The 24691-nt window shown below is 50.9% G+C and overlaps 1 protein-coding gene across 5 annotated transcripts in view; it reads right to left on the bottom strand.

Annotated features, from left to right (window-relative positions):
* The window catches only part of SBNO1 (strawberry notch homolog 1), a 46372-nt gene extending 23095 nt beyond the window's left edge, over positions 1-23277 (bottom strand). The window contains exons 1-12 of one of the 5 annotated variants that reach the window (XM_028528164.2): positions 23052-23277; positions 14708-14839; positions 13413-13517; positions 11800-12112; positions 8640-8740; positions 5362-5458; positions 3792-3952; positions 2831-2964; positions 2536-2626; positions 1229-1390; positions 241-376; positions 56-161 (exon numbers count right to left, since the gene is read on the bottom strand). In XM_028528164.2, coding sequence (XP_028383965.1) covers positions 56-161; positions 241-376; positions 1229-1390; positions 2536-2626; positions 2831-2964; positions 3792-3952; positions 5362-5458; positions 8640-8740; positions 11800-12112; positions 13413-13517; positions 14708-14839 — 1538 coding nt within the window. In that variant the 5' untranslated portion in view covers positions 23052-23277. The remainder of the gene's footprint in view (positions 1-55; positions 162-240; positions 377-1228; positions 1391-2535; positions 2627-2830; positions 2965-3791; positions 3953-5361; positions 5459-8639; positions 8741-11799; positions 12113-13412; positions 13518-14707; positions 14840-23051) is intronic. The other 4 variants (XM_036014316.1, XM_036014314.1, XM_028528165.2 and 1 more) reach the window with 4 other exon arrangements.
* Between the last annotated feature and the right edge of the window lie 1414 nt (positions 23278-24691).

The following is a 24691-nucleotide window of genomic DNA, read 5'->3' as shown; positions in this document are numbered from 1 at the left end:
GCAGCGCCCGCCCGTCTCTGAGGCTGCCCCTGAGGGCGGCCCTGGGCCGCGTTACCTCCGCTCCACCGCCTGGATGAAATCGCTGAACTCTCTGAACGGAGTCCCTTCGCCCCATATGCCGAGGCGGTTCATGTAGGCCATGTTTCGTGGCTCAGAAGCACCTGGAAGACACCAAAATAAAACATGTTACAGCTGCAAAGATAACCTACACATATTTCTTTTAAATAAATAGCTACTCACCAGTGGCACTAGCATAGACAACTCTGGCTTTTGGCAGTTTGTTCTGAAGCTCTAGAACAGCTAGGCCTGTCTTGGTTGGCTTTGAAGAACCAACAGGACACAAGTTTTTTGCTTTATGACATTCATCAAACACTATCTGAGAGGGTGAATTAAGGAATGGATCACAGTGGTAGCGCGTATCTGCAATCTTTCAGGAAGTTAGCTTTATTTCCCTGAGGCACTGGGAAGTGTCCGAGATTTCTGGGGTGATGGCCTTGGGGTAAAATTCAAGATTATTAGGGGAAAGGATGCTGTTGATAATACGCCCCTGGGCATTAACTGGTTTGTAAAAACACCCATGTACCTTATCGTCCAGCTTTGCCAAACCATGACCTTCTGCCATACTTGCTTCCACTCCGCCCCCTTTCTCACCAGGACCCCAACTGTCAGTGGAGCCTTCCGTGTGCCTCTCCTCGACTCCACGCCCCGCCCGCGGCCTCAGCGGCATCCACACGCTCTGGTGTCCATCGTAACCAGACACTCGACTCACAGTCAGAGCGGAGGGAAAGGTCCGCCACACAGGCAGCTCTGGCCGGCTCTGTCGGTGGAAGCCTGACCAGTGAGCCACGGGGCCAGCATTCCAGATGCCGCAGCCCCTCCTGCAGGGCAGGAAGGTGTGCCGGGGGCAGCCGAGCCCCGAAAGCACTCAGGCCGGCCCCCCCCAGGTGCTCTGCCACGCAGACGTGCAGTGGGGGCCCCCGGGAGGGGAGGACAGCAGCCGGCGTTCTGCACTCCTGTGGACATCCCCTCCACCAGGAACTTAATGCCGGCCCTCTCTGAAGCAGAGGACAGGCTCCACTCTCCGACACCCCTGGACTCGGTGTGACTGACCACTCAGCCGGTGCCCCAGCAGCTTCTTTAATCCCGGGACTCCTGGCTTCCCAGTGTTCGCCCTTACACTACCTTTTGTGGCATTAATGAACATAAAAACGTTTGCTGCAAAGGATACCACGCCGTCAAAGTCATCACCGCACCAGTGCAGAAGCTGTTTTAACCTTGTTTTGTATTTCCCGCCGGACTGGCTTTCACCGATGAGGGAAGAGTAAGTAGCAAAAATAACACCCTTTTTCACACTCCCATTATGTTTAGAAGAAATTTTTCCATACTTAAACTAAAAAGGAAAAGAGAAAACATTTAGGAAATATACGTTTCTCTCTGAAACATTTACCCCACTCCCACTCCCACAGCAGGGGGCCGCTCAGGGAAGGCGACCACACGCACAATGTCTGACACACGTGAGTGCACACACGCAATGCACGCACCCACGCAAAGGCGCACAACTTGACGGTGCAAGGGTCCAGTTCTCCAGGTTCCAAAAAAGCCCACCACCAAAAACAGATTACAAACCAACTCCCCTACAAGGGTCGTATTTATTCCACAAATATTTTTTATGCATTTAACTACAATACACGAAGCACTGTAATTAAGTTCTGAGGGGAACATAAGAATTACTGATCAATAGTTAATGTGCCCTCCTTCTTCAGTTACACTGACTCGGAAATCAGAACCACTTTAGGTGCCAGTCACATGCCCTTGTTCTGAGCAGTCAGTCGCCATTCAAGCCGCAGAACTTGACCCAAGGGTCCAATCAGGAACGCTCACCCCAAAAAGCTCTGGTGAGCAGGGCAACACAGACCCAACCTAGGACTCCCGTGGCAAGTAGACTTGTGTGACTTATTTTCAAGGGGCCAAAGGAAGGGACCTACAGACCCATGTCTGTCTGTCCTGCCCTGTAACCCCTCGATTTGTGCATAGATGGGAAACAGCAAAGATTTACTGAAACTTAAGATTCCAATCCCATGAAACTGTGCTTCAGACACTAAGACACGTTTTCCTCCACTTGACAGAACTGTCTTAACACGCACGCAGCTGCGGACACGCAAGCCCACTGGGTGCACAAGCACCTCCACTGGCCTCCCCTCCGCTCGGGCCCTCTAACGCTGCAACGGGCGCCCCCGTCCCTGCAGCTGGGTTACATCCCCGCCCTTTCTCTCCCAGCGATGGGTTTCACCCGTGCACAGCAACAAAGTCACACTGAGGACTGGAGAATGAACGCTGGCGAGAGACAGCACACCTGGGGTTATTGTGTTACCACCCCACCAGCACTGTATGTGACACACAGGCACCCACGCACTGCCAGAGGCCAGCACTCGCAGGTTTTCTGTGACACGACTCACTGAATCCTTGTAACAACCCTCCGGAGTAGGCAAGAGGCAACACTTACTGAATGACTGGCTGAACAGGAAACTTTCATACCTTATTTAATGAATGGACCAAAATGTTTTTTGCTCCAATATCCCTCAGATCTCTTTCCGCATCGTACTTTAAATCATTTGAAACACTGAACCTGCCACAAAAATAAACAAACAAATGCATAACCAAATGCAGGTCCCATCATTCTGGCAGTTTTCAGGAATAAACAAAACCAAGCTTGACAAGTCGAACAATCCCCCCGCCCCACCCCACCCCCCCCCCCGGGCATGCAAAGCCCGCCCCGTGCGCCGAGGAGACCGGCGCGCAGGGCCGCCCCGCGGCCCACCAGCACTCTCACCACAGCGCCCGCTTCCTGCTCAGCAGGTAGTTCTCGTAGATGATGCCGGCGATCGTCCTGCCCTTCCCCACACCAGCACCGTCGCCTATCAAGAAGCCAGCACGATCTCCATTAGGTAGGAATGTTTCATGTTGCTGCAAAAAAACAGAAAAGGCTGCCAATTAATCTAATCCTTTTAATATTTTGGTGATCAGTCTTTCACATGTGGTTTTGGGGTTACACTCCCACGACCTACGTTGACATAAATGGCGTACGGTTTGGTTCAGTGCGGACATTTCTCTCCATCTGACCACACCTTCAGGCTCGCTCCCCTCACACGCACCAAGTAACTACCGTTAACGACCTGACGCCCACTCCTCCACGCCCTTTCCCACACTCGCTTAACCAAAAACGAACCCTTACGTCGTCACATATGTGTGTGTGTGGGGGGTGGCTACTTGGTCACTATTTGATTTGCAAAGACAGAGTGTGACAGAAACCCTTTAGAAACCACCAGCGTAACTCTAACCCACTGTCTGGAAAGCAGACACGACACCCGACCAGTAACACCCCGGTTTACTCCATCATCCCCAAGGCTGCGGGCCTTCAAATCTTGCCCAGCTTTCAGCCACTGTGGGGAAAAGCTGCAACAAACAGCCTGCACGCGTGGTTCTTCCCCGGTGTTCTACGGGCTGGACCCCCAGCCTCGGTGCTGCTGGGTCAGGGGGCATGTGCAGTGGAGCTGGAAAACGTGCTCCCCGTGCATTCCAGAAGGTTACGTACAGCCTCTGTCATTTCCACGAGCAGCACACTCCCCACATCCGTGCTACCTCCGTTTACTTTCCCAACACACAGAACGCCCACAAAAATCACAGTCACAAGTTTTTCATGCAAGAAAAGCTTCCCGCGGGGCTAGAGCGACTGCGGTGCACAGACTGAGACTGGACCAGCAGGGCGCGCAGGCACGGGGAGCACGGCCTACCTGGGCTGCATACGTGATGGCCTCGAGCTGCAGGGCGGACAGCCAGCCGTTGTCGATGGTCTCTTCGGAGATGGACGTTTTGTACCAAACGTCAGGAGGGGTAACACTGGACAAAGAACTAGTTTCCACCACAGCGTCTGGGTGACGTAGGCCGATTTTTACTAAACGAAAATGTAAAAATACTTTAATTCCTCTAGATAATATTTCCAGTTGTATTTTAAGGTCCTGCACGCTCTCCCCACGACAGAGAGTATGAGTCAAGAAGTCACCACGCAGTCCGGGACGCCAGGAGAAGCCACTGACGACTAGCAGAGTGCTGTCTGAGTCTGACCGAGCCCCGGGCGGCCGCTCAGCTGGCGAGAGCGCGGCCCGTCCCCAGGAGGGCTCCCGCCCCGGCTGCGGGCCTGCTCCGGTCAGCAGCGTGTGCACGGGGAGGCAAGGGACCAACGTCTGTTCCCCCTCCCCCCGTCCTCTCTTCCTAAAAAAACCAGTAACACACCTTTGAGTGAAGATTTTTTAGAAAAGTATGGTATTAAAAATTAAAACCAAAAAACTTTTGGCACAAAATTAAACAGTAACTAGTTCTCCAAAATGTACAAAGCGAACACAGTTTAAAGTAGGGGCCAACCAACCTTGTCTATCCAACGGCGAGGAGTTCACTACCCGCAGCTCCCAGAGCACCTAGCCTCTCCCGCACCCGCCAGCACTGCTGTTGCGGCCGCAGCCCACAACACACCAACGGGCGTGGCTACGTTCCCACAAAACTTTTTGTATAAAAACAGGCAGTGGTTCAGATTTACTTTGACGGCCTCTGGTTTAAAGGGCCATCGAAAAAATGTCAATCCTGTTGTGAAGAGACTACTACTGGAAGGGAGGGACACAACATTTCAGAAAGTACAACCTAAAACTCGTTATAAATGACCAGAAAAGTATAAGATCTTAGAGCCAATACATGGCTGGTAAATAGAGATTTTTAGTTTAAGTGGTATTATTAGTGGCTTTTTATAGAAACCCAGAGTATACAGAAGACAAATTCCAGCCCTAAGCTTTTTTTCCATCTTATTACTTAATTTAATGAAAACAAGAAAAATCTTACACAAATGATTTTCATGGCCATTGTGCGAAAAAGGCAGAAATGATGTTATTGTAAACCACTGAATGTGAATGGCACATTTTATTTTTATGACTGCCACGTTTTCATGATTCACTTTAGATAAGCCCTGGGGACTACATAAAGCTAAGACACACATTTATAATCACTGTTAACATGAACAAAATTTACTCGAAACAAAATAAAACCCAAGCTTTTATTCTTGGTTTTAAAAGACTTCAACCTAAAACAAAGTTCTAAATTTGTGCGGGAAAGAGAAAAAACCCACAGTGAAACCTCCCTGCAGACCTTTTCCAGTGCGCCGCAGCTTAAGCCGTCACCCAGCCCGAGCCCGGCGAACCCGGAGCCCGCCCAACACTGGCAGAGCCCGGCAGACCCCGACGTGCGTGGGAAAGAAGCTGTCTATGTTCAGGAGGCACCAGGGCATCGTCCGTCAGCCTGGCAAATCCCCACACGTACATTTTATCGGCATGTACTCGGCATAGGTTTCCGCGTGACCCATCTCCTCTTCATCTTCCTCCTCTGGCTCTTCTTCCTCTTTTACAACAGGAACCTTCTGCGGCACAGAGAGAGCACCGTGAATTCTAGTTCCAGAGACCGGAGGCCCAGCCGGCAGAGAAAAACTCTGCTGTAAAAACACCCACAATCTTCAGTCCTGGAAGCATGACATGCCACTTCTGCAGTCCCCGAAGCTGGGGTCCCACCTTGTGGCTTCCCTGCTTCTCCAACGATGAGCACAGACAATCCATGACCTACCTGCACCCCTAACACACAAAGGGGTCACCACAGGGCTCTGCCTCCCCTCCACCACCTCAAATGCTGGCCCCTTTCTCCTCATGCCCTCCGCCGGACCTCCGCCCTCACTCCGCAGCCCAGCCGGAGCCAGGACGGGGGAGGGGTCTGGGGGCGGCAAGTCTAAGTGTCAGGCCGCACCCTCTTCTCAGCTCACCCCACCCCCCGACCCGTCTCCTTCCGCCCTGAGCCCCACGCCAGCGGCCCAGCAAACGCGGGAGTCTGAAGGGCCCCCTGGAACGCAGAGTGTACTGCAGACTCCTGTGCCCCGCAGACACAGCCGCCGCAACACTCAGGGTCCCGTGTAAGCCACGGCCATCCGACAGTGAACCCGAGCCCCCAGTGACTACCCCCGGGAAGCAGGAGGAACCCGGACCGTCCCAGCGAGCGGAGCGAAGGGTCACCCGCACCGCGCATTCCCTCTGTTTCTCCAGAGTGTGGAAAGGACAGGGTGGGGAGGGGCGGGGACAGACAGACCCTGAACGAGCCACTGTTCGCTACCAGTAAAACCCCCAGGAAAGCTCTTTACGAACACGGGCTGGTTCAAGGCCGGGGACAGAGAGGCAGCTGTGAAGGCCAGTGCACCAAGAAGGCCGGAGGAGGAAGGGAACCGGCGGGACCTCCGGAGAAAGCTGAGGGAACGTGGCACTGGACGGTAGGGGCAGCTCTTCTTTCCCTTTGCCTCGTCCGTTTTTATGGAGTCTAGAGCCGAACAGGAAGGCACATGGATGCTCAATAAACGTGGGAGGAAAAAGGGCGGTGGGAGATAAACATCCAATCAGTATCAACCCACAGAGTGCACAGGAAAAAATCCAAAAAAACGCCGAATGTCCCGAGCAAGCACGCCAGAATGAAACCCACTTTCAGAAACGGGAGACAAAACGGGCCAGCCGACGCAGCAGACCTGAGCCCCGGTTCTGCTCCCGTTCCACCGCGTGGCCCTCCCACCTCCACCTCCACCTCCACGGGGACGCACGCCACGTTAGGTGACTGGCCTCCTTCTCTCTCCCTCTACCTTCTCTCTCCCTGGATTTAAAAAAGTTTTTTTAAAAAGTTAAAAAATAAAATTTAAAAAGTCACCAGGAGTATAATTAGAAGATAAGGTGGTAATACCAAAGGGTCACAAAATCTTAAACACGTTTGGCAACATTTCTAAGCCAGCTGGATACAAAAGGGCAGCTGCCAGCAAGCTCAGGGTCAAGGAGACACACGGGAGGCAGGGAGGGCGCAGAGCCCGTCGGACCCGCCCGACACACCGAGCTCATGCTGGCTGCTCAACGGCGGGCACACCTCGCCAGACGGGGAACGCGGGCCCACGGCCGTCAGGCACTCCTAGTTTTTCAGGGAACCTAGATATCAAGACTTTTGCGTGTTAGCAAGAATTCAAGAATTTTCAAAGACGGTGGAGACCCAGCAGAACACACACATTCACTGGTCCTGGCCCACAGGCTACCGGTCTGCAACGTGTTCTGCTCCCCGGACTGCCAGCACAACACAGGACTGTGGCAGATCACGGGCAAACACGGGCTGACTGTGAACCTGAGCACGGACTACAGACAACGGATCTTGGAGAAATGTGCATTCTTACTTTCCAGAAAACCCCTCTCCAGTAAGTGCTGGCACACAAGCGTTCCGTCCCGCGGACTGCCAGCACACGTCCTCCTGGTCCCCGAGCACAGCCTCAGGCCCAGCTGCACTGCCGTCTCTAACGCCTGGCCCACCCCCAAGTGCCATCGACCCTCTGACACCGCAATGTGCAGCCATCTCACCCTGCCTTCCTCTCCTCCTTTCCCCTCACCCTTCCCAACCGCCCAGGGCAGACCCCTACTGCTTCCCTCCTGCATTACCCAGCCAGCCTCCTCTCAATCTCTCCCACCCACCCAACGCATCCTGAACCACTAGCAGGCCCCTCCACACTCCAGGGCCGCTGCACCAAGTCCAAAGTCCTCCGAACTCAGCTCAGGGCCCCCCAAAGCCCAAACCAACCACCCCATCTTCCTGCAAACCAAGGGTCTGGGCTCCATGTCACCTAACACATGGCCACCCCCGCGTCTACTGATGCTTTAACATAGTTCCCCTCCGGAGATGCCCCTCAGAGTCGCTGCACACTCAGCACGGACCGCCGCAGGGCAGGAAGCTGCTCTGGGACACAAAGCCTCCCCAGGTCGGGACGACCTCACCTTGCTCCAGGCGCACAGCCCTTGCTGTGAGCAGCACCACGTGCCTTCCGCTGTAACTTACTACTAGAACACGCATGTGTCAAACCGAATGTTTCCTTGAGGGGAAGCCACGCAGGACGCTTCCTATAGACACCTACCACACACTCAGTACTGTACACTGCTTAGCTACTGAATCGATACACCAGATCAGCGGACTCAGAGCATGTAGCGCGCCCAACGCGTGAGAAGACCACGGTCATGTGACTGCTCGTGCCTAGACCACTACGGGACCCGGCAGCTCGTGAGCAGCTGCGCACGCAGGCTCAGCCCTAACACGAGCAGTCACCACGCACTCAACTCCACGCTTGCGGCTCCTCCCGTGCGGGTCAGTCCCAAGAGAAAGACGTCGGTGGTGCGCACAATGCTACGTCCATCCTGTCACCTCTGCTAGTTTTAACCACCTTGGTGAGAACACATTCGTTTATTCCAGTGAGGTTTAAGCTTCGTTTACGTCACTGAGTAGCCCGCCTTCACCCAAAGAAAGTTTTCTCAGGGTTGTCTTATTTTATTATTGACTTGAGAGAGTGAGTCAGAGGTAGAGACACCAACTCGCTGTTCCACGTGCATGTGCGTTCGCCGTCTGTGCCCCGACAGAAGACCGCACCTGCGACCCGGCGCATCAGGGCGGCGCTCTCGCCAGCCCAGCTGCCCTCAGGTGCCCTGAGAGCTGTTAGCCGAGAGCACCTTCACGCCACACACACACACAGACACCGCTCGGACACTCACCATGGTCGGGGAGAAGCTCCTCATCTTCATGTCATTTATCCATATTCTTGCCACTTCTTTATTAGAAGACTCTTTCTTTATCGTACCATTGCTTACATCAGCTGAAGGAGAGAGGCAATTTATATTTTACAACAAAAATCTCAATTTCTTTTCCTACAATTTCTTTAAAAATTCAGTAGCTTACCCACTTCCCAAACTGAAAAGCACCAATCTGCTTATCACTATCTTAAATTAAGCGTAAGAATGAAAACACTCAAAGCTGGGTACCATTATGGAAGAATTAACCTTAAAAGGAAATGTGTGCGCAGAAAATATGAAAACCATTTATCAAGAAGACACCTTAACCAGAACTGTCTGATAGTTCATTGCAATACACATGCCAAGAGCTGGCGTTACGTGAAGACACTTCACCCGGTTCAGTAGAAACACACCGAAACCTGGTGCTCTCACCAGACGGACTCAGTCTCACCCGATCTGACGGCCCTTACTGGCCTCAAGGCTAAAGAACTGTTTCCAGGGGGGAAGGAGAAGACAGCCGGGAGCTCTGTTTCCCTTTCTCTGCACACTCTTCCCACGCACAGCAACAGAAACCCTCGTGCGAGCGACCGTCAAAGCGGAACGGCTGGTCACGGCGCCCAGAGCCTCTGTAACTCCCTAGCCTCCATCTCTAGGTGTCCCGGGAGCACCCGGGTACCCGGGGTTCTTGAGATCAGTGTGAAAATCACACCGGGGACACTGTGAGCATCTGGTCTAGTCTTCCGACAGACGGGGAGTGTTTGGGGGCCCGTCACTCGGGAGTCCGAAATGACCAGACTGAAGTGTGGACGAACGAGGACCGCTGGGGACAGAGGCAGTGGGGTCACGGTGGGGCACAGCCTGTGCCACGGAGGTGTGGGAGAGCCAGCGGACAGCTCGCAGAGTGACAGACAGGAACCCGGAGGGAGGCGCTAACGGCTCGGGGCTCTGACAGGGGCGAGGGCGCGGACAGGAGACACAGGAGACAAAGGGCACGCAGCACCATGCTCCCTGCAGTCTCACACTTGAACGTGCTTCCCCTCAGTAAAAGGGTGACCTTCCCCAACACAAACGTCTGCTTATCGTCAGCGTCCCCTTCCCCTCTCCCAGCCCTGGCCTAGCCCGGCCCAGCTTCCCGGCTTCCACACGAGGACGCGCTGACCTGCCGTCTTCTGTCTCTGGAAACGCCTGCCCTGCGTGGGGGCCAGCTGCTGCCCCGCCATCACGCAGGCAGCCCCGCGCTCTCCCGTGTCCCGCTGTGCCCTCCGACGCCTTCCCCGCGGCGCGAGCGCCCCTGCCCTAACTCACGCTGAATGAAGGAGCGGGGGCCACCCTCCGGGCCGCTCCCAGAAAGGCAGCGTCCTTCTCCTCGTGAAACCCAAGAACATTCCCGAACAGCAGTTGATCACCTCCAAGTCTCCCAGGAGCCGACTCGGACGCTGCCCTGCACCTCGGCACGGCAGAAAACGGCCACCAGCCTGAAGACAGTTAAGAGGACTCACAACCATTTAGTTCAGGACGATGACACTGAGGGTAAGACCACAGCCAAAGAGCACGCACAGCAGCGCAGACCCAAAGACAGAGATGGGAGCGTCTGGCACTGGAGCTGCCTGTCACGGGAGACAGCTCTACATCAGCCTGCAAACCCTTTCTCCACCCCTTCCTTCGGAACGCCCCCCACTCTCTCCTCTATAATCACAAGCACAGTTCAACTGCCAAGCAGTCAGCTCTGCCCCAGAATCAGACACTGGTCTACAGCAGGTATGAAAACTTACCTCCCCCAGCAGAAAAATAAAGCGGCTGTTTGGAAGGAGGAGCTGTCCTACTCAAAGCCCATCACCTCATTCCAGAAGCCTGATGGAATGTGCTAGCAGGCGACAGTGGTCAGCTCAGGATATGACCGAGGTCAGAACGCGCGTCTCCGACAGAGCCCATCGCGGTTTGAGTCCGTGACAGGGACACAAAGACTATGTAGTTCAACGGGCAAGGAAAAAATATCCCTCTTAAGAACTCACATCTTTCTGTTTCTAAAAATGTATTACCAAAACGTGATACAGCCAGAGTTAAAAAAGACAAATCCATTCTACGTTACCCTTACAATGACCGAACTGTGCTGACTGTGAAGCCACCTCCGGGCGCCACACTAAACCTGCGGCCGCTCCCGCCCCCCAGGCCACTGCCCGGCTCTCCCCACAGCGCCCGTCCCCGGCGCCCCACGTGACGCACGCCCAGTGCAGCCCCACCACAGCAGAGGCCCCACGAGAGCGGGGGTTGGACGGTCTCCCTCTCAGCCACAGCCTCCAAACCCCCCGAACAGTGCCGGGCACCCAGGGACTCGACAGACACCTGCTGAATGGGCATCAACACAAAAACCGCTCCAGGGAAGAAAACTAACTGCGAACTCTACATCCCTTACTCACATAAATGAACTCCTAAAAAGGTGTGATAAACCACTGCTGCGCTTTTCCCTCCGCATCTAAACCTATCCTTCAAGTATTACGGATCAGCTAGCGGTAATGGTTGTACAATTCCGTGACTACACTAAAATCCACTCAATTGTATACTTTAACGAGTGGGTAACAATAAAGCTGTTATTAAAAAGTATTATGTGAGCTCACCCTTCAAAAAATACGTAGTATTACTTTATAATGAGAGAGCGCATGCATTTTGAAAGAGAGTTTCCTAAAAACACGACTACCCACAAGCAATGAAGCCAATGACAGGTGAACCATGAAACTGGGAGGGTCTGAGCTAAAGCATCAAACTACCAGTGTAAAAGCCTGTGAACTGCAAGCATGGTGCAAGGACCACCAGCAACAGCACCTCCAACAAGCTGTTACAAGTGCAGACTCCTGGGCCCCCTCCCAGACCTACTGGACCGACTGTTTCTGAACAAGGTCCCCACGTGACTTGCAGGCACGTAAAGCTTGAGAAGCACTGGTTTAAAGGACCGAGACAAGGGTTCGCCAGTTATTCACAATGCATAAAACTGAGCTCTCAGGATGCTGACGAAGCCGCCTGGTGATTCCAGACTTCGTTTTCAAAGCTAAACGCTACGGCTTCCGAACTTCTGCCTCTCTTGAGCGGCACAAAGACGAAGCACCCCGGGCAGACAACGGACACCACCGAGGACAGACGGACTTACTAGCTGCTGTTGCAACGGGCTGAGCAATATTAGCCGGTGGCTTCAGTTTCATGAGTTCGTTCAGACTGTTGTTTTTGAGCAAGTCCTTCAGCTGAACCTGGTCCTTCGGAGGTGCGGGGGTCACGGCATTCCGTGCTGCTGGTGCTGAGACCGAAGGGCGCGTGTTTGCAGTGGTCTGGATGAACTTTGTCAAAGTGATGGTTTGCCTGCTCGTTGTCACAGGCGGTGTCTTAGTCATTACGATGGTAGATCCCAAGGTCGGAAGCTGATTTATCTGATTTAGCACAAATGTTGTCGTAGATGGAGGCTGCTGCTATAGTGAAGAGAAAACCACACGCATCACACCACCGAAAAATGCTTTGTTCTTCAACACACATATAGCCTATACCCACAAACACAGTACGCCATGTAAAACCCAACCTTAAATACGAGCACAGTAAACTACCAAGTTAAAGTACGCCGTTCTGAGGAAAGAAGGGACGGGGTGGTGTGACCTCTTCCACAACTGTCGGGGCGAGCAAACGCCACACGGGGCGTGCGGCGACCCTCCAGAACACGAGGGCCGGGAGCAGGACTGCAACATCCCAGCGCCGCCCCACGAGGCAGACGACAGCAGGAAAGTGCCAAGGCCTCCGGAGGCTGGGCTCTGTGCGGACCCCCTGCCGTTCCCAGCACTGCACGGCTCCCGCCCAGCACTCCGCCCAGCGCTCCGCCCGGCTCGCACGGACCAGCCGAGGGTTAACAGACCAAACCGTCAGGCAGGGCTTTCCACTCCCACGTCGCACAAACGACCCAGCTATGTAAATCACAGACGCTGGCGACAACTCAAGCGCTGCCTCTGCGCCGCAAACAAAGCCGCGCAGAGTCTGTACAGGGGAGGGGCAGGAGCTGGACGCGAGCGGGAAAAGGTCAGGATTTAAGGGTAACGGGATGTCTGTGGACTGCAAGTAACTACAGTGTAACTGAGATACTTTTATAAGTGTAAGTATCTTTCTACTTCCTTTCCTCCTCAAGCTACCTTATTTCTCCATGACACCTACAACAAGAATCTTCTAGCTACTATTTATCAATTTTACATAACACTCTCAAAACAGTAATTTACCATGAGTTGTCAGATTTTAACCAGTTTGTCCAATAATTTTATACCACTCGACTTAAGTTAATAACTGCTATATTTAAGGTAAAGTCAGAGAAAAATCTATATTTAAAGCATGATTATAATTATGTAAAACTTATATATACCGACAACTATAATAGCATAATCAATAAAATGCAATAAAAAAGGAAAAAAGTTACATATACCAATGAACAAAAGCTGAAATAAACAAGCAAAATTGAAAAGTGCAGTGGGATAATGCACAGTTAATCTTTTATTTCATAAATTGTGTATCATTTGCAGTAATGTTTGTTTTGTTCAAATTATCTTTTGAACAATATAACCATGATAAGAATGGAACAAATGTTTTTACAAAGTAGGACATGAGAGCAGAATATTGTGAAAGAAGTAGCAAAAAGCAGAACGACTAAGATAAAACTGTTTCGTGCACAAGCTTATGTTCTCGCTACGCTCCTGAGCTACTTCAGGAGCAATGCCAAGTCTAGGTAGTTCTTACCCTAACATTTAACAGTGCTGGGCTAGGGGCCGTCTCTGGTTCTCGTTTACCAGGAGCTGCCGCTTCAGTCTCCAAACCTAGTTCTAACGTACTGAGTGGCACTGACTGGAGAGAAAACAACATCGAAAAAAATAAAGAATGACACAGTGAATTCCATTTCAAGAACAAGAGATGTATTTATTTTATTAAAACAAAGAGCCCTGGCTGGTGTGGCGCAGGGGACTGAGTGCCCACCTGCAAACCAAAGGGTTGCCGGTTTGATTCCCGCTCAGGGCACATGCCTGGGCTGCAGGCCAGGTCCCCAAGTGGAGGGCGCACGAGAGGCAACCACACACTGAAGTTTCTATCCCTCTCTTTCTCCCTCCCTTTCCCTCTCTGAAAGTAAGTAAATAACACCTTAAACACAAATAAATGAAAACAAAGAGCGTAGCCTTCACTGTCAAACAGAATGCAGGAGCACGGACGCCAGGTCAGAACCGCCGCCTCTGCAAGCACCGCCTCTTCACAGAATCACATTGACGCCACAATCTCCCTTTTGCTTTCAGAAACCGTGTATGGGGAAACTCAGAAAAATGTTCCTATTCAGTATATAGAGACAAACTCTCAAGGAGATTAACCATCCTCCTAGAAAACTCTATGAACAATTCATCTCTTTCTTTTACATAGACGGCATAGCAAAACAAAAAATGTTCAGTTTTCAAAGCAAAGTTCTTCCACCTCATGAGTTAAGACTAATACTAGCATAAAAAAATCCTTCAACCCTGACTGGTATGGCTCAGTGGACTGAGCACCAGCCTGCGAACCAAAGGGTTGTCGGTTCGATTCCCAGTCAGGGCACATGCCTGGGTTACAGGTCAGGTTCCCAGTAGGGGGCACGCAAGAGGCAATCACATGTTGATGTTTTTCTCCTACTCTTTTTCCCTCATGACCCCTCTCTATAAAAATAAAATCTTTAAAAATAACTTCATATGAGCCCTGGCTGGTGTAGCTCAGTGGATTGAGCGCGGGCTGGGAACCAAAGTGTCCCAGGTTCGATTCCCAGCCTGGGTACATTCCTGGGTTGCAGACCATAACCCCCAGCAACCGCACATTGATGTTTCTCTCTCTCTCTCTCCCCTCCTTACCTCTCTAAAAATAAATACATAAAATCTTAAAAATATATATATTTAAAAAATTAAAAAAAAAACTTCATATGCATGTTTAAAATTAAGGCTTAATAATACCTACTTTTATAAGTACAAATTAAAATGAAGAAAACTCCTACTTTTCAGAGGCTTAGGAAAACTCTCACTTACCTGGTGGACTGGAGGTGGGGGTGTTGGAGTTGCAAGCCCTGCATCTCCACCATCGATATCGAAGAGGTCATTTGGACTAATTCCACTCTCACTCAAAGCAGCAAGCAGTAAATCCTGCCCTGGCTCCACCATCTTTAGAACAAAATATTAAATATTAGCATAACTTAAAATGACAATTAGCTCTCCTCTACATACAAACCAACATTTTCAACCGGACCCGTTCATTTTTTACGAAGAACTCGATGCACGTCAGGCAGAAGGGATGAAAACAGCCGCTGACCCCCGAACCCACGCTGAGACAGGAAGGATGGACCGTCTGCAGAGCACCGCAGGCGTGTGTCCGTGCGGCAGTGCGGGAGCCGAAGGGAGCGCTGCCTCTGCCTGGGGGAGAGGTCGCAGATGACCATGGACTGAGTCACAACGAAGAAACCGCCTAGGGGACCGGGATTTTCTGGACGGTGACCTGGTCTCCTGGAGGCGTTGATCGACGCTAACCCTCTGCAGGACCAGCAGCAGGGGGTACCTCGAGGTACTGCCGTGGCAGGCCAGGAGGGCGCGGCGCTGCACCGGGGCGCCAAGACGAAGGAGGGCACGGATTTCAAGGTATTCAGAAAGGAGACTCCCTAAGACCAGATTTAAATAAAAGCTCAAAACGGGAGAGCTTTTTAAAAAAAGAGTTGATGGGTCATTAGAAAAGTCATCAGAAGCTGAGCCCAGGAGACCGGAAACATGAGTTACATGACGTCAGGGGAAGTCCATGCCTGTGCAGGAGCGAGCGACCACGTGTTACGGCAGGGCTTTCCGACTGTCCTCTTAGGGGCGAGAACTCCAAGCGTTCTGCCACCAACAGAGGAGAAAGCCCCAACAGAGCCTTCTCAATGTTAACTTGTCTCTTTAATGTACTGAAAATAACCAATTTATATACACAAAAGTACTTATGGGAAATCTGTCGTCTCTCTCAGAAAACTAATTTCACGTTATAGAAGGAATATACTGATTTTCAGCTGGTCCATTTGTTTTTAGGCTATACAACAGAACTAAATGCCAGTGTTTCATTATGCCCTACGAAAGGGAAGTTGTTAGCCAAGAACACCATGACTCCAACACGCAAGGACTGTGGTATTAGATGAAATCATGACATTTAACCGAGAAACCCTTCACTAGGCAGGTCTATGTCCCACGTGCCTGTGTGCCACGCAGAAAAGAGTTGTGACGGACACATGAATGCCTCTCGAACAGGAACCGCAGACACCCAGAACTGAACCGAAAGGCAGACCCACTGCTTCAAGGATGGACGGAAGGACGGAGAGCCCGAAGACTGACCGGAGAAAGGGAAAGGAGCCTCAGGGAGAAGACCACAGCTGGGGCAGGAAGGCGGAAGGAGAGGGGGTGGGCAGTGATGAGGCGTCTCGCACACGCCTGACGCGGTGTGAGGCTCTTCACGCACGTCTCAAGAGCACAGCCCGAAGTGAGACAAAAAATCGAGGCTCAGAAAACTCAAACTACCTGGCCAGTGTCACCCGCCCGCATCTTAGATGGCTCAAAGCCCATTGGTTCTCTTTTCAATGCTTAGATCAAGAAGTCAATGCTGGCCTTGCCAAGTGGCTCAGTTGGTTGGAGCACCGAAAGGTTGTGAGTTCGATCCCAGGTTAGGGAGCGTAAGGGAAACAACCAATTACTGTTGTTCCCCCTCCCTTTCTCTCTAAAAATCAGTAACGATTTTGATTCTTTTTAAGGTGACGATTTTTTCAAAAATTTAAGAAGTCGATGTTGGTAACCTTGAAGTTTCAACACTTAAAATCGGAAGAGGATGGAGTCTTAGACAGCAAGATGAGAGCAGCATGGAAGAACCGACCATCAGAGACAAACGGCAGAAATGTCCCAAGATGGACTTAAAATAAAGTGAATCCATTTTTCTAGCATAGACATAGTTGACCACAGTTTACAAATTATCCAAGTACACAGTAAAAATATGTTCCATGAGGGCTTCAGCAACCTTTAAAAAACAATTTCAATCCATACAACACCTCATCAGGACCCATGGGAACAGGGGGCCTTTGGCCCACTTGCTCTGGCTAATCTTGACCTAAGTTAATAGAACTTGAGACTGTCAAAATGTCGTCCTCTAAAAGTAAATACTGGAAATAGTTTATTTACATTCGAAACAAAAGCACATTGTTTTAAACCAGTGACTGGTAAACTACAGACCACAGAATGCTTGGAGGTCCCAGGGCCCGTTAATTCATCAGATTCGCACCAAGCTTTATCTGTTCATACTCAAAAGTACAGAAACGTTACTACTGAAAAAAAATTCACGGAAAACTGTTACTGAATTAATGAGAGCTTTCTGAAATATACTTGTTCAACAATGAGCATTCAAAGTACAAAAATATCTTTGCCCTAGCTGGGTGGCTCAGCGGACTGAGCACCAGCCTGCGAATAGAAAGGTCTCCGTTTTGATCCCCAGTCAGGGCACAGGCCTGAGTTGCAGGCCAGGTCCCCAGTTGGGGGCGAGCAAAAGGCAACCAATTGATGTCTCTCTCACACACTGATGTTTCTCTCCCTCTCATTCTGTCTCCCTTCCTCGCTCTCAAAAAGTAAATAAAAATAAAATCTTTAAAACAACCCAAACCCTAAGACTACCTGTAGAGTATACCAAATTGTCATGAAAAGTAGAATTCGAAATTGCTAATCAACTTAGCCCTGCTTATGTTAGTTGAGAGTTGCTTTCACATGTTGACAACATATGATTAAAAATATATTTTCACGGAAGGGAGGAATTTCGGGGAGAAACTTGCTGGCGTTCAGACCAGAGTCTGTGATGGCCCCAGTTCAGTCACCTACTCACCATTCACTCCGAGGAGCCACAGCTGAGACCTCGGAGCCCAGAAAGACATTTTCTTTCACAAGCTACTGATAAAAGACATTTCCACTGCACATGCGTTTTACACACGAACACGGTCTAGGGGTACCTTCTCTCCTAGCCCGGTGGGTGCAAATTCTCTGCTTGCACTTTTTCTGCACCGAGGAGTGAAAGGGGTAGAGAAGGAACGTGTAACTCCATTAGGCAAAACTCATCCCATTTAATCGTACTCCCGTTTTGAAACTGCACTCACGCAATGTAAATGCTCAGGCTGAGAGAGCCCTTAAAAGGCGATACTGCCCACCCAGGGTTCTCCTCCTCAGTTCACAAATGAGTAGGGTTTACTCCCAAGGGAAGCATGTTCACTCTACACCCACGTGTAAATATACACAAGTACATATAAATACACAAGTACCACATAAATGCACACACTGTTAGGTGTAAGAGAACTGTGTTACAATGTGTCAGAAAGGAATTCACAGACCTCAGATGACATTCCGACTTGTAGCAGTCTAACAAACTGAAAAGTTACTAACAGCAGTGATTCTATGGCATCGCAAACAACGGACAGCAAAATGACTCAATTTTTTATCACAAATACATTTGAAAATATCACCTATTTCAAAACAGTACACTATGAAAGCAACAATGACAAATAAGAAACAAGGACACAGGAGCAGAGAGAAACTAAGAGCCATCCTTGGCAGGAAGAGAGTCCCAGGAAACAATAGCCAGTCGGAAGAATGCAAGGATTCAGTTCCCTCTGAGAAGACCAGCACCGAAACCTACCAGCGGGGACAAGGTTTCCCTTGTTGAGACCTAACACAGATCTTTCTAGTCTGCGCGCTGGCCAGACAGGTACAAGGGACGAGTCTGCAGCGGCGGCGGCACACAACAGAGGTTGAAGAGACTGGGGAGTCAGAATATCTGGGTTCCAATACCGGCTCCATCATCCACAAGCAGTACACCAGGATCAAGTAATATTCTGTGAGTCAGTTTCCTCAACTTCCATGGGAATAAAATAGAACCTACCTCACAGGACTGCTGTACTAATTTGAAATAAATGTTAGCTACTATCGTTTTGATCAACATCAGCATCACGTCCAAAAAATGTCTTCTTCCATATTGCTGATGCAACGGTATTTCCCAGAATACAAACTATTTGTTGGCAATCTATTCAATAACTAACTTCTACATTAGTTCTATAAAATACTAGTTCCTGTTTTACCTAAAGTGTCACACATCCAGTTTATTTATTTGATCAGTTAGTGTCTTAGGGACAATAATAGACACCTTTAAATGTACACAGAAAATACCACTTAGTAAGTACCTTTGCCAGAATAACAAAAACATTTTTTCTCCTTATTTAATAGTGGTAAGCACGTCTGATTTTGATTCAGCTTCAATTTTGCTTTTATGCAGCCCAGATGTGATGACTGACATATAGTTTAAGAATGTGAAAGGCCCTGGGTAGTGTAACTTGATGGATTGAGTGCAGGCCTGCAAACCTTGAAAGGTCGCTGGTTCAATTCCCAGGCAAGGCACAATGCGGGCCTAGGTCCCCAGGCAGGGGTGTGTGAGAGGTGACCAAGAGATCTCCCTCTCTTTCTCCCTCCCTTCCCCTTTCTAAAAATAAATAAATAAAATCCTAAAAAAAAAAAATTTGAAGGATAAGGATCCACTTAGAATTTAGCTGATATAATCCATCCACAAGTAATTATTAAGTGGCTACTGAGTGCTGCTTAAGAACGTGAGAAAAAGGGTCAGGATAAAGTTTCTCAGAGCGGGTTTGTTTGCCTAAAAAGATATAATTTGTATTTTTTAAACACCTAATTCTCAAGGGAGCAATTGCTCAAAGTGCCCCTCCTCCCACTCTCATTGCAAAACCTATAGGAAGCGAGGGTTCACAAAGGATCTGTACATCATGAATAACTCTCCAAAAACTCTTTACAAAAGAAACAGAAGAACCAGGTGAGGAAATGAAACTGATCACCTCCATCACATTCTCGGCAGCAGCTTTCTTCAGGTTTACTATAAGGTTGGACTTTTTTTCTCTTTTAACCCTCAACATAGCCCGTAAGTAAATGCTGCCCATTATCCCCATCACAAATGAGAAACCAAGGCCTAGGGTGGACGGGTAACAAGGTAACGACAAAGCCCGACTGAAGCAGAATTACAAACCCAGGAGGGTCTGACACCACATCCCTCTGAGATTCTGTCCTCTTAACCTTACTTATAAGCAGTCTTTTTCAAACTGCTGGCCACAACACAGTGGGTTGTCCAATCAATTCAGCGAACCACAACCAGTATTTTTAAACATTTCAGCATAGAAACTGAAAATTAGTGCACAGCATGTAGCAAGAGACGATGTTATTTCATAAAATGAGTTTTTCAGTTCCATGCATACATACATACTAAGTCATAATGTAAAACGTATTTCTTACTGTAGTATGCGATAAAAAGGCTTGGGGGAAAATGCCCTGTGCTATATGCTGCCTCCCAAAAACTAAATAAGCAAATTAATGTGATGGTGTTTTAAAAAAGATTTTATTTATTTTTAGAGCGAGGGAAAAGGAGGGAGAAAGACTAGGAGAGAAACTATCAATGTGTGGTTGTCCCGCACGCTCCATACTGGGGACCTGGCCAGCAACCAGGCATGTGCCCCGACTGGGAACTGAACTGGCAACCTTTTGGTTCATAGGCCGATGCTCAATCCATTGAGCCACACCAGTCAGGGCTGATGGGTTCTGTGCTGTATCTTATTCACAAAATAGGTTCTACTCTTAAAGAGCCTCTCTCTTCCACCTACAGAAAATTCAACCACAAAGTGAATCTGTCAATTAGCATTAAAAAACCGAAGAACATTGCAAAAACCTTAGGATTACATCATCTTGGTTATTAATTTACTATTTAATGTGAAAGCAATTCCTCTCAAAAGTGTCTTTACTTTTGGCAGGCAAAGCATGGGGACCCACGGAGCCTTGTGGGAAGTCAGACCCCTCGGCCCTGAGCGCGCGTGCCCTTCACAGGTGGCGGGTCTGAGATCAAAGCTCAACCTAGATGCTGAGAGATGGCAACACGCATTTGTAGCTTTAGGCCAACCTTTTCTTAAAATTTGTTTATTGATTTTATGGAAGGAAGGGGGAAGGAGGCAGAGGTAGAGAGAGGGAGAGAAACGTCAATCTGTTGTTCTACTCACTTATGCATTCATTGGTTGCTTCTTGTTTGGGCCCTGACCTGGGATAGAACCTGCAACCTTGGTGTACCAGGGACAACGCTCTAACTAATGGAGCTATCCCGCCAGGACCACAAATCATTTTTTAAAAAGCTGGTAAAAGAATCTCCATACTGCCCATGAAAACAGTGATTTCAGCAAAGCCTCTGAAACACGTACAACTGCCCTGGCTGGGTGGCTCGGCTGTTTAACAGGGCATGAACCCAACAGCCAAGGCTGCAGGTTAACTCCCAGTCCCGGCGAAGGCAGGAATCAGCCAATGAGTCCAGAAGTGGAACAAATCGATGACTGTCACCAAAAATCAGTAAATTATTTTTTTAATACACGTAGCCCCGACTGGGTGAATGTCCCGCAAAGCAAAGACTGCCCATTGGTTCCTGGTCAGTGCACAAGCCTGGTTTGCAGGTTCCACCCTAGGTCAGGACAAGTTTGAGAGGCGGCTAATTGATGTTTCTCTCTCACACTGATGTCTCTCCCCCTCTCTAAAGATAAAGTCTTTTAAAAAATAAAAATACGTGTAAAACTGCCTGACACAACAACATCCAATGAATGAATGAAAGAACTGCAAGCCACTAAGCCTCTCTTTTCAAGGCTTACCCAGCAACTAATGTAAAACTTACTTAAAACTGTGACGAGAATCACGTGGCATCAAGTTAGACTGGGAGGTAAAAAACAAAAGCCAGAGAAAAGAAAGAAAAATGTCTTACCTTTGGTAAGGTACAATTCGGAAACCTTTTTAAACACGAAAATATCGCATTCCCTTGCTTACAAAACTAACGTCCCACTCCAGGCATTGGCACCAAATCCTGCATTTTATCCTAGAAATGCTGTAGCAACTATCTTTTGTGGAACGATGACGGTTTCCCCCGCAGCTTACAAAAAACCAGTTCTGCTGGCCACCGGTTCAGATCTGCCGAGAATAACTTGGAAAAAATGCGGTCCCTCCCCTCTGCTAGCTGGCTTCGCGTGTCTGCAGAGTCCGGGCTGCGGGCGCTGGGGCAGCTCGGGCTTTGACAGCGCGCAGCGCCCTCCCGGCGACCCCGTTAGCAGCCCCATGCCGTCTGTAACTCTGATCGTCTAGAGAGTACGAAACATTTAGCTGAACGTAAACTGCCAATAATCAACTTTCAAAGGTCAAAGGGGACCCAGTTTTCCACCTTCCCTCATCAACACGTGTTCAGTACAAACTTCCGGGTGGTGTTACAATTGGCTGCGCAATTCAATGGGTAAAAACGTTGCTTTCCTGGACTCCCATTTTCTCGCCCGATCTCTCCCCACGTTTCTCCACCAGCGACTCCCCAAACAAAAGCCGCCCCCGGTAAACGGAGCACGCCCCTGAGAAGAGCTGCTCCGGGCGAGGATCAAGTTAGTGGTCCGCGAACACTCCCCAAACAGAGGCACAAAGCCGGGGTGGAAAGGGGAGGGGCTGCACGGCCAGGAGAGAAACAATCGCAAGCTCGGGAACATCCACAGCTCCTCAGCGGTTAAACCGACCCCAAACCACTTCTGGGAAACCACCCGCACACGCTGCTTTGGGGAACTTTGGGTTCCAGTTACGCCTAACACTCTCAAAGTAAGGACACCCGAGCCGCCCTTCCCCTGCACGGAGATGCTACGGGCCGGGAGACGAGCGGGCTCGCTGGAAGCAAAACTGCCCTCAAGACCGGGTGAGGCGTGAAAGGGTCCCCACGTGTCCCGCGTACCTTCCCCACAGCCCCGGGGGCCGGGTGATCACAAACTGCCGGTGCGGGGTCCGGACTTGGGGCGACCCTGTCGCCTCCCGCACTCGCCCTAAACCGGGAGCAATGCTCCGGCAGCAGGACTTTTGAAGGATCGCGGAGCTCACTTTCCTGCGGGTCCGGGACCTCGCAGACCCCGTGTCGAACGGGGCAAGGAAGAGAGGGGACCCAAGTGGAGCCTGAGCCGGGGTGCGCACACCCTGCCTCCCCGCCCAAAGGGGGTGCCTCCGGCCCGGGACAGCGGGGGCCCGTCAGCCCCACGCGCGGCGACCACAGGGCCCGGCGCTGACGGGCAGAGGAAGCGAGCGCGGCGGGGCAGCCGCGGGGACCGTGACCCCGAGGCCCTCGGGACGAGCAGCTGAGGGAGCGGCGAGGGAGGCCCCAAACCGGGGTGAGGTGGCGGCCCCCCCCAGCCCGGCCCCGCACAGCTCCCCAAGGAGGGTGGGAGTGGGAGGCTGTCCGGGAGAGCGAGTGCAGGAGCAGAAGAGGGTTCAGGAGAGGACTCACTTTCCCCGCGGGATGCGACGCCGGTACAGCTTCTCCCGGGCGGCGAGAGCTTGAAGAACCACGGGCGACAGGAGCGGAGGCGGCGGTGGCGGCGGCGGCAGCGGCGTCCGGCTCTGCCTACCTCCCCGCCGCCATCTTGACGCCCCTCCCCCCGGCCCCCCGCCCCGCCAGGAGCGGAGGGGGTGGGGCGACGGATGAGGCGCAGCGCGCGCCGCGCGGCCCACGTGACTTCCTCCCTCCCCCACCTCGCTCCCCCGCGCCCCTCTCCGCCCCGCCTCCCTCCTAGGCGAAAGGAGATGATCTGCCCCCCCCATCTTGACCGCCCCCTGCCTTCGCCGCCGAACGCGGGCTCCGCCGGCTCCCGTCGCCCTGGTACCAGTGGTTGGATCCAAGGAAATCCCGGAACCCAACCGGTCCATTACCGCGGCTCCAGGGTGGGAGAGGGTGAGGGGGCCGGGTTTCCGAGAAGGGGGAGGGGGAAGGCGAAGGCCGCTGAGCAGAGTCACGTGTCTACTGCTTCCGCCGGCGCTCGAAAGACCTCGCGAGAATTCCGTTTCCCCTCCCTTTCTACCCCGCTGGCTGTCGGGAAGAAGGTCGGGGCTGTGGGTGCCACGCGCAGGCCGGCGTGTGGGCCGGGCGCATGCGTTCCGCACCTGCTTTCAAAGTCGGGCTAAGGAGGGGCCCGAAGCTGTTTTCGAACCCCCTTTGGTGTGCGTCTTCGGCCCGGGAAGTTACCCACTGGCTTCCCTGTGACTTTGGAAAACTCTTCATTACGTAGTCAGCCCTAGAAAAAAAGTGTTCGCATATGCATTGCTTGTTCGGGTGTTCAAAGCACTTTATTCAGGATGAAACCGCAAGGAACCGGGGCTGTCACGAGGGCGACTGCCATTATCTGTCCTAAGGAGTGTGGGCACCGTCAGCCCCACTTTTTGCCGCCCGTACACCCGGTAACCCGGAGAAACCGTTGCCCGCAGTGACTGCTGCCGAGTCTCTTGACGCAATGCCTCTAGTTTGTCGCTACCACCTCTCCCTTTCTTACAATGACCTAACAGAATAAACACATTTACTTCTTGGTAACCCTTTTGTAAAGTCATTCTGAGAACGCTGTTTGACTCTGTTGCTTAGGTAATAGGCATGCCTGGTTAATTCTTGCCCCCTACTGGCGGCGCTTCGCACTCGCCTGGTTGAAAGGAAACCAAGGCGTTGGGACGCTTGGAGGTTAAGGTGTGAGCTCTTCAGGCCAAAAGGGGCGGGGAGTAGTCAGGGCCAGGGTGATTATGAATCTTCCAACCTAACGTTCATACACATAAATGCGTATTGTACATGTGTACCCGCATAGCTAAACTAATTGCTCATAACTTTACTTCCATTATTTCATTTAATTCTCACACGAAAATCTACAAAGTTAAAAATAGTTCCCTAAGAATAAGACCTTCATCTGTCGTGTTCACTATCTTCTAGACTAGTTTATGGCCTGGTGTAGGTGACAACAATTACAAATCTGTCACGTTGTGAAAGGAGGAAAAAAATATGGCAGGATGCAGCAAAGAAATCTGAGACACCGTAGTTCACGCACCAGCGTCTTACGAGCCCGGTTGGAACAGTTCAGTGTCAGCGGCTCCCACGCCGTAGCTGCACAC

The sequence above is a fragment of the Phyllostomus discolor genome, chromosome 13 (genome assembly GCF_004126475.2).
Source record: "Phyllostomus discolor isolate MPI-MPIP mPhyDis1 chromosome 13, mPhyDis1.pri.v3, whole genome shotgun sequence".
In the NCBI taxonomy this organism is placed as follows: Eukaryota; Metazoa; Chordata; class Mammalia; order Chiroptera; family Phyllostomidae; genus Phyllostomus; species Phyllostomus discolor.
This window is presented reverse-complemented; position numbering and strand designations above follow the sequence as displayed.